Source organism: Oryctolagus cuniculus, chromosome 17 (genome assembly GCF_051225735.1).
Source record: "Oryctolagus cuniculus isolate XC-2025 breed Fujian yellow rabbit chromosome 17, ASM5122573v1, whole genome shotgun sequence".
Taxonomy (NCBI): domain Eukaryota; kingdom Metazoa; phylum Chordata; class Mammalia; order Lagomorpha; family Leporidae; genus Oryctolagus; species Oryctolagus cuniculus.
In genome coordinates this window covers 25,553,108-25,569,714 of record NC_142883.1, presented here as the reverse complement: position 1 = coordinate 25,569,714, position 16,607 = coordinate 25,553,108, and the positions used below count along the sequence as shown (strand labels likewise).

Below are 16,607 nucleotides of genomic sequence, written 5' to 3'. Positions count from 1 at the left end.
AGAGAAGGCGCATGCACTGGAAGACAGGGTTGTTAACAGTCAGAGGGGGCAAAGGGAGATGTCCTGTTCGTGAGAGGTTTTAGATAGGCCTGTCTCCTCCCCAGAGCTGAGAATCAGAACAAAGGTTTAGGAACTTGGTTCTTTTGGAGTGTTTCTCATTTTCAGTTTTTCTGGCTTAGAATCGAGTTGAAATCAATGATGTGGAGCCTGAAGTTTTTAAAGAGATGATGTGCTTCATTTACACGGGGAAAGCACCAAACCTTGACAAAATGGCTGATGATTTGCTGGCAGCTGCTGACAAGGTGAGACGACTAGAAAAATCTTCTCAGGGCCAGGAGTTACCGTGACCCCTTGAGTTTGATGAGCAGGCATCTGTTGCGTTGGGGTGAAGTGAGCATCTTTCCTTTGCAGACTCAGCCAGCCCTGGTTTACATGTGAGGTTACAGCACGATTATTAATAGCACCCATTTTATTCTCAAAGAATCCTCTTGTGAATAGTAACTATATGGTCACCCTGAGTATGGAAAAGTGGAGTACGTTTGATGTTTTCTTTTCTTCCCCCATCTCAAATTTAGCCACCGTAATAGTAGATATTGAGACAATAGGAACAGTTGGATTGTGCTTCATAATTTGCAAGATGCTTTTGAGTTCATGAACTTCTTTAAACTTTGTCACTAAGAGAAGAATTTTTTCCCTTGTGTTAGCATTCTCTTTTACCTAAGTAGCTACAGAAATACACTGTGGAAATGTAAGACAATTCCTCTCCCTTTGAGAGGGAAGGAAAGATACTACAGTAAATGGTTACTTTTTATAAGCTACATTTCGATTTAAAAAATGTGAAAATATAAATGTGGATTTTGAATCAAGGAAACACGGTGATCACCTACAACGACTGACCAGTTGGTGATTCTCAAAATGGAGGGAAATGTGGTCAGGTAATAGGGTGGGGTGGGGTTAGGATGCTTGCGCTTTTGCTGCAGGACTTCTCAGGCCAGGCCCTGCCCTAGAGGGGCACGTGATGGTGGCATAGTTAACCTGGAGCTCTTTTCCCAGGAACAACCTGGAAGGAGCATTAGTCTGCAAAACACACGTGGGGAGCCCAACTTTCCTTGCCCGGCTCCATCAGAGGCTCTGTGGCCTGCTTCTGTGGAAACCCCACCTGTGGGTGGGTGAAAGGGTTGGCCCTGCCCCCAGGGAACACGAGGATGGTAAGCCCCGCCTGCTACTGGAAGTGCCCCGGCTACAGGCCCTGACACCCGCCCATCACACCCATTAGCGGAGAGAGTGGCCTCCGGCCCACAGGCAGCAGAGCCTCCCCAGGGATGGCTCCTGGCGGTAGTCATGTTCCACCTCCCTTTGCACCTGAGGACAGAGGGAAATGGCTGTGTTTACAGCGGAGCTTTAATCTTTATTGATCAGCTTTATGGAGTGTTTGTAGAGGGTAGGGCGTGCAGATGGGAATAACAACCGGAACATCCTCGGCCACCTTTCAAGACTGGAGGAGGAGGAGGAGGAGTACAGCTAAGCAACGCAAAAGTTCCAACCTCTGCCCTGTTCCTCAGTTCTAAGCTGGGGAAACTGGTTTTCAACGCGGACAGTAAGAAAACATTCATGCGAGCTCTGGGAAACCGAAGATCCAGCCCCCTGCCTGCTGCTTGGAAGGCGGAGTGATGGTGCCCGGCCTGCCGCCTCATTGTCCAGGAAGCAGTCCCTTAACCACCCAGGGGTCTGTCCCTCATCGCTAGCTTCCATAAGGATGAGGGGAAGCGCAAGGCCCACTTCTGGGCAGAAAAGCTAAGGCTCAGAGCTGTCCATCGTCATAGCCCAGGGTAAACCTCTGTCCTGAGCCAGAGATCCCGCTGCCAACCTCCGTAAGTGGACAGGCACGGGACTAACCTGCATTGCCATCTGCGGATGGGGCTTTGAGTGTTGTGTGGTAACTTTCCTAGATGATACAGCGAGTGTATCAGAGCAGTGCTTTAACTTCTGAATGAGAAGTAACTAAAGGCTGTGCTTTCAAATTCCGTTCAGATGCCCAGAGCCTGTTTGAAAACATTTTTACCTTTGTACCTTCTTGGGAGTTTTCGGAAAACAGAGTAAGAAATCTTTCATGAAAGGATCTAAACATCTAGAATTTACCCAAGAGACGGAAACAGCTTCTTCTGAGCTTTTTCCAGTCCCCTGGGGACATATGTAATTAGACCAAAAACAAAACAAAACATGGCGACCAGGCCTGGGAGAGACAATTTCAATCTCTCGGGTAAGTACTGCCATTAGGCAGGTTTTTCAGAAGTATAATTAAGACAAAAACTTTGTCTCTCAAGGGACAAGAATGGCTACTTTTGTCTAATTATGTGGTGGGGATCAGAGCTAGTCACAGGAAACCCCTTTTGGAAGATTGTGTTAGGGAAGACAGGGGAGCAGCCTGTGTGGCCCTGGACAGCACCGTGTGCACAGCCTCGTCCTGCCTCCTGCAGCAGAAACGCAACCTCGGATTTGCTCGTCCACTGTCATCCCTGTTGTCCGTGGAAACTGTTTTCCAGTTACTCAAATATAAAAAATTAAAGCAGCACCAAAACCAATAAAACTCTTCTCTGCTGCAGGAGATCGCAGAGCCAGCAGACAGGCCTCCTCACCCGGCATTCGTAACAATGAACTTGTCTTGGTTTGATTGCTGTGATTGAGCCTGGAGGGCCGTCGTGTCACTGAGTTCTGGGCCCTCGAGAATGGGGCCTGGAAGGTGACTGGACTGCCTCAGTGCAGACCCTTCTCCTGGGAACTGACCAATGGCATTTTGTGCCTCTTTTTTCCCATTTTTTCTTACCCCTGAAGTTCCTGAGTGAGTTCCTAATCTCGTGTTAGAGAGCTAGTAGTAGAGTTGCTTCAGAACCCATCAGCTGGGTCCGATGCACCCAGCGTTAACCTAGGCCTTCCATTTCCAGAGCACTTACGCCCTTTACTTGGAAAATAGAAGTTTTTAAACTGAAGCTGGATCCGGGGTCTCTGCTGCTCTGTCCTTTTACCTTGAGAATCTTAACCTCAACCCCAATCAGATAAGACTCCATGTATCCCTTTCTCTTGGAAAGGAGGCCTTTGGTTGTCCCTCATTCAGGAGAGCTGGTGGCAGAGATGCTGCTTCTCATCTGGTGGCCTGCCAGGCTGGTGACAGTGCCCGAGTAGACAGGACGGGGCCTCACCCCCGGCTGGCTCCAAGTGAAGGGCTTGCAGAAATGGTAAATGTAACATCCGCAAAGGCTTGAGGCAGATGTCTCGTTGTAAGATAGGCATGATGGGCTTCAGAAAGACTTCCAGATCGGGAGCTGGAGTCAGCTTTAGGCTAGGGGTCTACTGTGTAATTGCTGTGTTTCTAAAAGGTAGACATTAGACCCGGAATGGCAAGCCGTTCCAGCCGTCTGCGTTGCCAGCTTGCACACTGCACCTTCCAGGCGTGGCTGTGCTGTGTACCTGGGCGGTGGCTCTCCTTGGCCTGGGCGGTGCTGTTCTGGGAGCTGATGCACGCGCTGGCACTGCCAAGGCCAGCAGCTCCCGCAGCGGTCACCCCGGAGCTGCTGCTGCTCTGAAGACAGCGTGCTTGTGTTTTACAGTACGCCCTGGAGCGTTTGAAGGTCATGTGTGAGGATGCCCTCTGCAGCAACCTCTCGGTGGAGAACGCCGCAGAAATTCTCATCCTGGCTGACCTGCACAGCGCAGACCAGCTGAAGACTCAGGCAGTGGATTTCATCAACTAGTGAGTTGGCGTCTTCAAAGTCCTTCTTTCATAATAATTGGGATAGCCAAGGAAATGAGCAAGACTTTGAATTAGTGAGTAAAACTGGCGAGTAGCCTCATTAACCTTCCAGTAGTAAGTATAGAGTTGTCGTCTTTCCCTTCAGCTTGGCAGCATGGAAAATGGTTATGCTTTTATGCATCAGATCCTGTGGGTGAGTGGTCAGGATGGATCAGAACACTGGCTGAGAAGGCTGTGTGCCCCGGCAGCTTAACAGAAGTCTGGGGAAATGGGAGTCTGTTCTTCACGAGTTAATTCAAGGTATCTCCTGGGCAGTGCTGGGCAGTGGGGAGAGAAGGAGTAATCAGTAGCAAGGGGCTATCGGAAAAAGAGGTGTGCGTCCCGCTGGGTCTCTTCCTCCCAAGTGATCCACGACTGGCCATGTTACTTCCAAAATCATTTGAAGGGGCCAAGATGAGCTGTGACGTAGCACCCACATCTCGGTGGGCCTGTTGTGCCCCAAGGAAAAGAAGCAGGCTCTATAAAGCCCTGCCCGCAGCAGTTCTGGGATAAGACAGGCTGGAGGTAGATGCGGAGACGACACTCAGCAGAGGACATACCCAAAGGCAGGAGTGTCCCTAGGTTCAGCAGACCTCTAGGTCTGGCTGTGAGGTTGTTTCAAAGCAGAGGAGGGAGGGAGGAGGCCAGTTAATGTCCTGTTGAGTGCTCACTGTGCTGGACCCTTGCTTGGTGCTCGGTAGGTAGCATCTCAACCTTGGCATGCAGCCTGGTTTTTATCCCCTTCTTTAGATGACCAAGTAGGTCCCAGGCTATGAGCTGCCCCGTGGTTACAAGACGACCCAAAGGCAATGCGAGGCGGAAGTACAGAGCTTTCCCCAGAGGGAGCCCCAGCCCTGTCTCTGTTAGTGCCACCAGGGCAAGTAAAGAGCACCGACGGTGCTGGCAGGAGCCCGAGGAGCGGTGCACTTTCTGTGTGGGAGAGTGTGGTGGCTGGAAGTCCTGGCCCCTGGCGTGCATGTTGTCCAACAAGCAAGCTGCCGCCGAGATGCTGGGGCCTGGGTGCTCCTGACATGGACAGCATTGCACCGGGCGCTGGGGAGGCGGCTGCCGCGGCTGTCGAAGCTGTCAGGTGTGTCCTCTGCCCGCTCCCTCCCGTAACCTCTCTCTCTCTCTTTCCCTAGTCATGCTTCCGACGTCTTGGAGACCTCTGGGTGGAAGTCCATGGTGGTGTCACATCCCCATTTGGTGGCTGAGGCGTACCGCTCCCTGGCCTCAGCGCAGTGCCCCTTCCTGGGACCCCCACGCAAACGCCTGAAGCAGTCCTAAGAGCCTGCTGGTTGTGAGACTCCGTTTATTTCCAGAAGCAGCAGCCCTGTTGCTGCCACTGACCACCAGGTAGACAGCGCAATCTGTGGAGCTTGTACTCTGTTGTGGGGGGAAGACCGCATCGCGGCCGCAGACTTTGCAACAGCACTAACTAACTTGGGGAACCGGGGGGAGGGAAGGGCCCGCGACGCGGGGCTGTTCAACCTAACGAAAACCCTGTTGCTGCGTCACTGTGTTCCCTTTGGCCCGGCCAAGTTGGACACTGTGGGGATCCAGGCTGGGCGCTGGCCCCGAGGACATCCCAGCGGTGGTACTTGGGAGAAACCTGCCTGCATCTGAGCGAGCAGAGCAGAATCGTCAGGTGCCTGGAGCAAAACGAAAAAAACACGGACGTTGAGTTTTTAAGAGAAGGGAAAAGGAAAGAAGAAAGGATTTTTGCAGAATTTTTCAGAAACCAGTTTGTGGATTCCAGTAGTATTTATGTTGAGGGAAGCAAATTTTAGTCCTTCCAACTAACTGTGCTCAAACTTGGATGTTTGTGAAAACTCACCGCTGTGCAAGTACCAGAAGAGCGCTCCTGTGTTAGCACTTAGTGTTTGCAAGAACAGAACACGGGCTTTTGTCCTTTGACGAGAAATGACATGTGAAGGCGAGAGGAGGAGGAGGAGGAGGTTTTCTGACCCGGAAGATGAGTGTCCTGATGTGGTGGCTTTTGCAAAAATCTTCATCGGTGTTGAAAACTGGAAAAATAATTCATCCAGAATTCATACTGTCTTGACAAGAACCACGGTTCTCTGTTTTTAGATATTGTGGAAAATGTTTTTTGGCATTTTTCTCTGATTTTATTTCTCTTCCCTCCCCCCTTCTTTTTTCTAAAAAAAAAAAATTTAAAAAAATTAAAACCCAGAAAACACAGAAGGCAAAAACAGAACAAAAAGAAGAGAAAAGGAAATTTTACCATTAATGCTGTGTGGAAGACTCCCAGCCCTGATTGCTCAGCCATGTACCTGACTCGCCGCCTGCATAGGAGCCATCCCGTTCCCTTCTGATTAGCCCTCTTCCTACAGGGGGAAACTTCCAAATGTTAATTTTTTCTTTTTGAAAATATAAATAATTACTATTTTGTACCGTGTGGTGTCTTGGTCTTTTGTTTGACTCACCTGCCTTGTGTCGTGAGTCTGGGTTCCTTGGTGAAGGGACTGGGGCCCGGTCTGATCCTTCAGCTCGCAGGGATCACATTTGAAAAGTCTAATAAGCAGCAGGGACGTGTCGAGGCGCACAATGTCAAGTTTCCTGCATGAGCTGTCAGCATCTGCCAGTCTCCCGTCCTCCTTGAGTGTCTGACGGTGCACCTCCTGGGAGGAATCGGCAGTAACTGTGGTGGGCTTTTCTGCACCCCGTGCATTTGAGAGGCTAATGCGCAGTCTTCCCTTCTGCTAGCTACCTATACAACGGCCTGGGGAACGCGGACGTGGAGAGTGAGTCCAGGGCAGTCCTTGTCTCCGACGGGTCCTGTAGCTGACTTGGTGTTGTCAGAAAAGTTAACGTCTGAACCCCCAGTGAGCTCCCAGGAGTGCTCAGGGTCGCCCCGGCTGCCGTTTACACAGCAGCGTTAGGCAGGCAGGACCCTGGGATACACTGGGAAACACACTGGGCATTTGTCCAAAGTGTGCATCATGTGACCTTACGTGGAACCTCCACCCACTCTACCTTCCATTTCCTTTCGATGCCCTTTGACCTTTGTAGATTTTCCAACTTGACTTGTCTCACCTCCCCTAGAAAAGATGGTGGTGATCTACTATCCAGGTCATGAGAGGCAGGATTTGTTTGTTAGAAACCACTGCCCTCCGACCGGCACCGCAGCTCACTAGGCTAATCCTCAGCCTTGCGGCACCGGCACACCGGGTTCTAGTCCCGGTCGGGGCACCGGATTCTGTCCCGGTTGCCCCTCTTCCAGGCCAGCTCTCTGCTGTGGCCCGGGAGTGCAGTGGAGGATGGCCCAGGTACTTGGGCCCTGCATCCCATAGGAGACCAGAAGCACCTGGCTTCTGGCTTCGGATCAGCATGGTGCGCCGGCCACGGCGGCCATTGGAGGGTGAACCAGCGACAAAAGGAAGACCTTTCTCTCTGTCTCTCACTGTCCACTCTGCCTGTCAAAAAATAAAAATAAAAAGAAACCACTGCCCTCCTCCACAGAGCCACTCCGTGTGCTTGACCCTGGCTTTGCAGATCAGCACACAGATCCAGGGCCCTGGGCAGACACAAAGGCTCCTCTGCAGGTACTGTCTCTCAGATGAGCATCTACCTCTGTTCTGCAGCTGCCCTTCATCCACAGCATCTCGCTGGGGCTTCCCAGCAGCTGGCTGAGTTGACTAGGCCAGCGGGCAGCGTGTTTGCACTTCGTAGATGAGCAGGGACGGGTCTGAGGTCACCCAGCTGTCGAGCGCCAGCTTCTCCAAGGTAGCATCCTGAAGGTTCCATAATGAGCTGGACCAAGGCCCCTTTCTGAGGGGACAGCAAAGACCAAGCTCTGGTAGCCTGCTCCTCAGAGGCTCCCAGAGGACAAACCAGGCTTGAAGTTGCTCTCCTTTGCATTCACAGCTCTGGACTGGGGGCAGGTGCACTGGGGTGGGGGTGGGGAGCTGTCCCTCAGTGGGGTAGCAGTCCTGGCACCCAGATTCTGGCAGGATGAAGGTCTCTTTTGGGATTGTCAGTATTTGTGGAGTTTCCAGTATGGACTTGACTGTGAGTTTCAGGTGCAGGCGAAGCTGCTCAGTGCTTCTCCTGTCATTGTCTTCTTTCTGGATGTGTTTGTTTTTGTTCTAAATGATACAGTTGAAGCCATCTGGTTATGACAACATCAGAGCCCCAGCATACTGTTCATAAACCTCCCACTGCCACCACCCCTTCCCTTAGCTCCCCTACATCTGAAATTTAATTCAAGTTAACTCCACAATCTGGGGCATGTGCTGTCACTGCGGAGATGTCCGTGCCAGTAGAACAGTTGGAGGTTTCAATTCCACAAGGATATGGCTTATTTATCAAAACAATATTCAGACAAGTTGTCCACAGAACCTTTGGAGTTCGCAGTTTCAGGTCCAAGTGGAGCCTGGCACTATGCTCACCTCCCTTCCTGCCATATCGTCAGCCCCCCTGCAAATCTGGCCAGCCACGGAAGAAAGTTCCCAGCTATGTGGACATCAAACCTCTGTTCTGTTATTAGGCAGCTCAGATACATTTATGGGTCCCAATGATTCTAAGTAGCTAAATGCCTCTTTTCCGTTTCACAGCTAAGGCTACTGGCTTTTGGGGTTACAGAGAGATCCTTTCTCTGGCTGGACGACCATTCTAGGTGTGGGTTTTAAGATCTGGTTTAATCCTATGGTTGGGGGGATGGCACTGTGGTGCAGTGGGTTAATGCCCTGGCCTGAAGTGCTGGCATTCCATATGGGCACCGGTTCGAGACCCAACTGCTCAACTTCTGATCCAGCTCTCTGCTATGGTCTGGGAAAGCAGAGGAAGATGGCCCAAATCCTTGGGTCCCTGCACCCATGTAGGAGACCAGGAGGAAGCTCCTGGATCCTGGCTTTGGATGGGTTTAGCTGCGGTCGTTGTGGCCAACTGGGGAGTGAACAATTGGATGGAAGACTGACTCTCTTTCTCTCTCTCTCTTCGTAACTCTTTCAAATAAGTAAATCTTAAATAAAATAAACCTATGGTGGGGAGTGGCATTATGGTGTAGCCGGTAAAGCCACCACCACCTGCGATGTTGGTGTCCCATATGGGCACTGATTCATGTCCCAGCTGCTCCACTTCTGATCCAGCTTCCTGCTGGCTTCGACCTACCCCAGCCCCGGCCCCAGCTGTTGGCGGCCACTGGGGAGTGAACCAATGGATGGAAGATTTGCTCTCACTCTGACTTTTGAATAAATAAATGAATCTAAAAAAAAAAAAAAAAAAAAAGCCACCCTGTCATGGAACCTCCATATTGGATGAATGTTTGCAGATGCAAGGCAGCGTGTGTGCTTATGAGTAGAATAGCAAACGGGTTGAGCTGCACTTTGAAACTGACTCTTGCTTTGTACTGGCTCCTGTAAAAGACCAACCAAATTCCCCCAACCTGACTGAATTGGCTCCTTTGGTTTATCGTTGTCAAAGACCAGCTCTTGGCTAGAACCCAACCTTATTTTCCACAACTAATTATCTTTGTAATCAGCCTGGGCCCTGTGTGTTTCCGCTGTCTCATGCCTTTGCACTGAGAATCATTTCTAGTGGCCTGCTGACTAATCGAACATTCAGGTGAGTGTCGCTGGGCCGCTGCTCCTGACCGTGATGTGCGAGGTGGATGGTGCTTCCCCCATCTCGTTTCACAGGTGACCGTGCCACAGCGGGGCCTTTGACCCGTAGGTGGGTTCCTCATGGAGACAGTGAGCACGAAAGCAAATGTAGGACGATCAGTATTGGGGATAATGAGCTGGGAGAACCAGAAGCTTTGACCTGCAGTCGAGGGCAGAAGCTGGGATGTGTTTGACTGATGGGATCTTTATGCCTCTAAGCCATTAGCAGGATGATCATTCCCCCTCCATAAATCCCGTAATGCTGGAGTAGAAAGTGGCATCTGGAACTCTGTTTGATTCTGATTTCTGCAGCTCTAGGAAAAGAATTTTAGACTTGAGGGAATTCAATACAATCAACAGAAATGATGAAGGAGTTGAAGGGAATCAACTCCAGGGGGAAAACACTACCAAGATAAAATATGCACAGCTCAAGTATGGGAATGTGGCACCCGTACCCGCAGCTGACAGCTCTCCCAGGACGTCTGAGCGCTTGCCAGCTTGTCTTCTGCAGCTCCCATCCATTGCAGTTGGGAAGATGACGGTGTGACTTCCTCAAGGTCACTCAGCCTGGCTCTGAGCCAAGGAACAGCAGAAGGCAAAGGAGACGCTTTAGGGCTAAGGAGAAGGTGAGCATCCCAGCGCTCGCTGGGCAGTGCCGTGGACACGGAACTCCTGACGCTCGGCGGGAGCGAGAGCTTTGGTACTCTCACGAGCCTCCAGGGTGAGCCCTTCACAAACAAGGAGGAAGAAGGGGCCCCACCGGGGTCACCTTCTCGTGTCTGAGTGACACGCTCGAGGTCACAGAGATTAAACTCCAGCCATTGCTGCGCACCAGGGGGAGGCCCCAGACGTTGTACTAGTGAGGCCTAACGAGGAGGGTAGGGTTTCCACTCTGCTGACTCGGTCTCAGGGAGGAGACAGAAGCAGAGTAAGCCAGAGGGGCCGTGGAAGGGAGGACTAGCAAAGAAGCTGGGCCCAGTCAGCAGTAAGGAGGTCAGCGATCACCTCCGAGCAGTTTCGGTCACGTGGTGCAGACAGAGCCCCAGACTGATGAGAAGGTAAGTGAAACAGGTGGACCGTAAGCCGCTCTTTCTAGAAACTTCTAAGGGAGCGAGGGAGGTGCCACTCACTTTTAAGAACTCACGTCAGTCTAGTCAACACGTTTGGGTCCCTGGAAGCAATGGTGCACAGGTTGCATAAATATGGACACTTTAGCAACTGACACTTGTACTGAAAATTATTTGTCGAGTAATTAATAACCCTAAATTGAGAAAGCAGTTACCTTCAACCCTGATGCAATTTTGAGAATGATTCTCTAAAATCGTGTTTCTGTACTTCCTCAACCTGTCCACCTTCCAAGTAGAAGTTTGCTTCACACCTTAAAATGTTTTCCTGTTCCAGGGTGTGCTGCTAACAGGACAGCATTCAGTCCCCACACAGTGAGCCCTGACTGCCAGTGCCGGTTTGCGTGGTGGAAATACGCCCACCATGGCGCGTCTCAGACCCTCAAGGTGACACTGCTGAGGCTGGGAGAGGTGCACTGCACACCTTCCCTAGCATTAACCACGCACGCGCAACAGACATGAAACGGACAACAGTAAAATGCAAGGCAGAGAGAGAGAGTACTCAGCATCTTCACTCATTTCACATTAATGTAATTTTAGTAATGGTTTGAAGTCCGCTCTCACCGTCCCTGCCAGTTTGGCAGTTGGTTCTAGAGAGCCATTGTGAACCAGCTCCAGCACCCGTGGTGTGGTTCCAAACGTGACCTCCGACACCTGCGTGCTCATCCATGTCCTGTGATCCCATAACACTTCAAGGTGCACTCATGTAGTTTCATGGCAAAATGAAATACTGCTTTTCTAGAAATCTACTGCTACATTGACATTGATGCATGAACCAATAGTCATTTTACACATTTTAATCTCTCTGGGTCTATTAACACATTTTTTATTTCTATCTCTTCCCAGTATTAAAAAAACACTAATGAAAAAATAGTGTCAACACTTCTAACTGATCCAACGTAATCTTCAGTCATTCCCAGGGTTGTGGTTCCATAGTGCACCCTTCCTACCCCCAATATCTCTGAAAAAAGGGTTCTTTAAAGAAGAAAAGGGTGTTTCAGTGTGGTCTGTAGGCCCGTGGTGATCCTGGGGCATCTTACTCCCACCAAAAGCTGAAGAATCTCCACTTTAGTACGAATACAGACCATGAAAGTGGGGCCTCACTATCGTTCTGAGGAAAAAAATCTTCACTTTGGCTCAGACATTTTTTTTTTAAGATTTATTTATTTCTTTGAAAGAGTTACAGAGAGGCAGAGAGAGAGAGAGAGACAGAGATCTTCCATCAGCTGGTTCACTCCCCAAATGGCTGCAATGGCCGGAGCTGGGCCGCCCCGAAACCAGGAGCCAGGAACTTCTTCCGAGTCTTCCATGTGGGTGCAGGGGCCCAAGGACTTGGGCCATCTTCCACTGCTTTCACAGGCCATAGCAGAGATGCTCGATCAGAAGTGAAGCGGCCTGGTCTCAAACCGGCGCCCATATGGGATTCTGGCATTGCAGGTGGTGGCTTTACCCGCTGCGCCACAGCTCCGGCCCTAAATCGCATTCTTTTTTTTTTTTTTTTACTTTTTATTTTATTTATTTATTTATTTATTTATTTATTTATTTATTTTGACAGGCAGAGTGGACAGTGAGAGAGACAGAGAGAGAGAGAAAGGTCTTCCTTTGCCGTTGGTTCACCCTCCAATGGCTGCCGCGGCCAGCACACTGCGGCTGGCGCACCACGCTGATCCGAAGGCAGGAGCCAGGTACTTATCCTGGTCTCCCATGGGGTGCAGGGCCCAAGCACCTGGGCCATCCTCCACTGCACTCCTGGGCCACAGCAGAGAGCTGGCCTGGAAGAGGGGCAACCGGGACAGAATCCGGCACCCTGACCGGGACTAGAACCCGGTGTGCCGGCGCCGCAAGGTGGAGGATTAGCCTAGTGAGCCATTCTCATTCTTAAAAGGGCAAGCAGGGCCGGCACTGTGGTGTAGCCACCTGCAGTGCCAGCACCCCAGATGGGCACCAGTTTGAGTCCTGGTTTCTCTACTTCCGATCCATTCAGCTCTCTGCTATGGCCTGGGAAAGCAGTAGAAGATGGCCCAAGGCCTTGGGCCCCTGCACCTGCGTGGGAGACCCGGAAGAAGCTTCTGGCTTCAGATCGGCACAGCTCTGGCTGTTGCAGCCATCTGGGGAGTGACCCATCAGGAGGAAGACCTCTCTCTTTGCCTCTGCCTCTGTAACTCTGCCTTCCAAATAAATTTTTTTTTTAAAAGTTGTTATAGCCCTCTCTGTTTTCTTTGCTAATATGTATTTAATACACAATGTGCCAATGACCGTGCTAGTTCTAGGGATGGAACCTGTGAGTGAAACGGACCCTCCTTGCCCTCATTGGAGCTTGGTCCAGTGGGGATCGCGTGTTCTTGGTCATCCCACAAGGACCTGCTGTCAAGTCACGGTGGACACCCCGACAGTCACAGCACCGCCACAGCCTGTTGCCAGGGTGGGGGTCTGGACAGGCTTCCCTGAGCCGGCGCCAGTGTGGGAGGTGGGAGCAAGTTAGGAGTCAGGTGTGCAGCGCCTTCTCGGGTCACGTTTAGACTTCAGGGACTGTCCTAGAGCTGTGGGGAAGCCACGGAGGGGTTTTGGGCGGTATGCACACCGTGCTAAGCTCTCTGGTCAGAGCACAGAGCTGCAGCTGGGGGGAAGAGTGGGACTGGGAGTGGGGAGGTGGCCACGCCAGAGAGGAGCAGGTGCACTTGAGAGCTGCACAGGGGGCCGGGTCGGCAGAGAGAGGGCAACCCAGCTCGGAGCCTTACGGAACTTCCAAATTGAAAGGCCAGAAAAGGGAGATCTGCCACAGAGGAGGAGAAATGGCCGGCGATCAATAGGAAGAAAACAGAACCAGGGCAAACAATTATCACAAGTTCCAAACATGGTCAAGAGAAGGAGTTTTCAAAGGTACTCGTTGGAATTGGCAACGTGGAAGCCACGGTGCCTAGCCAGGTCCAGGAAAGGACCGGCCTGGGTGAGAGGTGAATGCGAGGTGGGCGGAGAAGGGGCCGGTCTTGGACGTATGGCTGCAGATGCAAGGGCAGAGCTAGGACAGGGACACGAGGCGCAAGTCGGGGAGAGGATGTTTGGGTTTTCCTCCAGGATGGAGGAGCCGGGGCATGCTGGGAGCCCACGGGAAGAAGCCCACCCGAGAGGCGCCCGAGTTCCGTGGGAGTGGACGCAGAGGCTCTGCGCATGCTCAGAGGGGCGGGGCTGCGGGGCGCCAGCTCCTGGCTCAGTGGGCTTGTGCAATGGCCGGAAGGCGTGATCTGGGAGCTTGGTGTTTGTCAGGGTTGAGTACGTGTAGAAAACAGGTGAGGGGCTGGGAGTTCAGGGCAAGGCTGGGGCTGGGGGCACGCCCTGCACCCGCTGTTGTGACGTTGCTAAGAGCGCCGGGGCCCTCAGAGGCGCCAGGGCCGGTGTTTGGAGAGTCCAGCATCTGTCCTCCAGGAGCCTGGTTCATCTCTTGGTCAAAGCACTCACCTTCTAAGCCTTAGTTTTCTCAGCTGTAAAATGGGTCTAATTCAGAGTTCTCACAGGGAGTTAATGAAAAAGGGTCACATCCTTAACTCAGTTCCTGGCATTGAATGGGACTGTGGAAAGGTGAGCTGTTACTAATGCTATTGTTATTTCTGCCCTTTGGCCACACGTGACCCCTTGAGTCACTTCCTTTTAGAATTTCCTGGACTGGGGCCAGTGTGGTGGTACAGCAGGTTAAGCCACCACCTGCTAGGCTGGCATCCCATGTGAGAGGCAGGTTCAGGTCCTGGCTGCTCCACCCCCGATGCAGCTCCCTGCTAACGTGCCTGGGAAAGCATCAGAAGATGGCTCAAGCACTGGGGCCCCTGCACCTTCATGGGAGACCCACACGGCGTTGGGTTCCTGGCTTTGGCCTGGCCCATCCCCAGCGGTTGTAACCATTTGCAGAGTGAACCAGGGGATGGAGGATTCTCTCTCTCCCTCTCTCTCTCCCTCCCTCCCTCCCTCTGAAACTCTTTCAAATAAATAAAATGAATCGGAAAGGAAAGAAAGGAAGAGAGGGAGGGAGAGAGGTTCCTGGACTGGCATAAATCTGAAATGGCACATGGCGGGCTGTGAGGCTCACCGGGCAGGAAGGAGCCGCCTGAGTGGCCCCGCTGCGGAGGGAGAGGCCACAGGGGCCCCGGGAAAGCGTCAGTGGGCGTGAGTCTCCGGGTCACCTGCGCATCGCTCTTTGGTCCCTCATTTGTGATCCTCACTGTGATTGCCCAAGGTGGGGTGCTGGGTGTGCCGGAGGGGAAGAAGGGAGAGGCGGGGCAGGCGCACTGTGGCCGCTGGTGTCCAAGCCGGGCTGGAGAGAGGCCGTGCCTGGGACCGGGAGCCCGCTGTTTTGGACTGTTGCTGCCTCCAGGGGCGCCGGGCCAAGACGGACGCGCCCTGCCCATCATTTCCTCTCTTCTCTTTGCCTCCTGTTCTTCCCTCCTTCTGGAGCATGGAAGCTTCCAGGTATTTCTCCCCTGTTTTTCTGGACATTGCTCTCCCTAACTCCAGTCCCGCTTACCAGAGTGACATCTTGAGCCTGATCCTGCCGCATTGAAAAAAAAAAAAAAAACAGCCCCGCCTCCAACAAGCCCTCCAGTTCTCATCTCCGCTGAGATGTGGCAGATGGCAGCGGCCCCTCCTCGCGCAGGCCCGGGAGCTGCCGAGCCTGCTAAGTGGGGCATCCATGCCCCTTCCACTTCCTGTGTTCCCATCCACTGCCCCCTGGGGTACCCCCCCCCCCCACAGCACCATTCTCATGACCAAAGAGCTGTGTCCCCTCCCCACCCCCACAACAACAGATGAGTTCAGAGTTCATCTGTGAACCAATAAGATCTCACCACCAGGCCGCACGTGTGTGTGTGTGTGTGCGTGTGCGTGTGTGTAGCCCATGCACTTGGCCCTTCTCAGAGCGTGGAAGGAACAGGTGGCACAGGCCCCGTCCTCAGAGCTCTCTTTGTCCTCCCCCTCCAGGGTACAGTTGGGCACAGGGGCCCACGTCACACACCCCTTCACAGGGAGTGCCAGCCAGGGATCCTCGGGCTGTCCGAGCTGATGAGAAGCTGGGTAGGTGGGCGAGGAGAGAGAGAAGGAGCTGGATTTGATCAGGCCACGGCTGGGGGCAGGAGCACGCCCTAGGCTCGGCCCGGAGAGCGCACTGGGCTGACTGTTCCCTGGATGGGTAGCTCTGCGCTCCTGAGGGAAGGCTCCTTGGCCACCTGCATTCTCTGAGCCTGCGTCAGCTGACAGCGACAGGTCAGAGGGCAGCCACTGCACCGGAAGGCGCTTCGGGAGTGACACTTCCTGTCCAGAACCCAGTGTCTTGTGAATGTCATCCTGTGTAGACATGACGGTCATCTGGCCTTCCCTCTGGGGTCTTTCCTGCACCTACTTCCTGCAGCAAGCAGCGTGGAGCCCCTCCCCCAGCCAGGCGTGGCCAGCATCCGGAAGGGCGGGGCCGTCATCCCAGCAGCTGCCCTTGAGCCCTGCCTCTGTGCCAGATACTTCCCAGAGCTGCATGAGTTCCTGCTCACAGCAGCATCTGAGAAGTAGGAGCGTCCCCATTTCACAGATGGGGGCCTGAGACACAAGGACGGTCAGCGACTTGGCCGTGGTCTACAGTGACTGGATTAGAATCCAGGCAACCTTGCTCCAGAAGTCTCTCAACAGCGACCCTACACAGCCCACGTGGTGCTCCCCAGGGAGAGAGCCCGCTTGTCTATCACAGGGAGCAGGGGACAGAATTGCCATCCAAGGCCCGCAGGGGCAAGGTGACCAGCTCCAAATCACGTGGCAGGTACGACGCAAACCCAGCCCCTCCAACACCACAGCTGGGCCGTGACCTGGCTTTGACCCCTGGTTAGTGACACCTGGGCTCCCTACTTCTTTCCAAGCTTGGAAGAGATGGGGCAAGGAATCCTGGGACAGTGGAGCAGAGAAGTGACCGCGCTGGGAGTCCGAGGCCTCGACTTTTCCTTCAAGTGAGCCATTCCAGATGAGACCTGCCTTCGCTGTGCCCCCGGGAGCTAAGCCAGCTGGCGGAAACCCTTCCTAGAGAAGACAACAGACAGGTGGGAGGAG

At 52.8% G+C, this 16,607-nt stretch overlaps 1 protein-coding gene across 7 annotated transcripts in view; it reads left to right on the top strand.

The window, feature by feature from the left end:
* SPOP (speckle type BTB/POZ protein) overlaps positions 1–6,201 on the top strand; it is a 77,190-nt gene extending 70,989 nt beyond the window's left edge. For all 7 annotated transcript variants that reach the window (XM_002719303.6, XM_089318139.1, XM_051824879.3 and 4 more), the window contains 3 exons: positions 180–302; positions 3,606–3,748; positions 4,930–6,201. In XM_002719303.6, the coding sequence (XP_002719349.1) occupies positions 180–302; positions 3,606–3,748; positions 4,930–5,074 (411 nt within the window). In that variant the 3' untranslated portion in view covers positions 5,075–6,201. The remainder of the gene's footprint in view (positions 1–179; positions 303–3,605; positions 3,749–4,929) is intronic.
* The last annotated feature ends 10,406 nt before the right edge of the window (positions 6,202–16,607 follow it).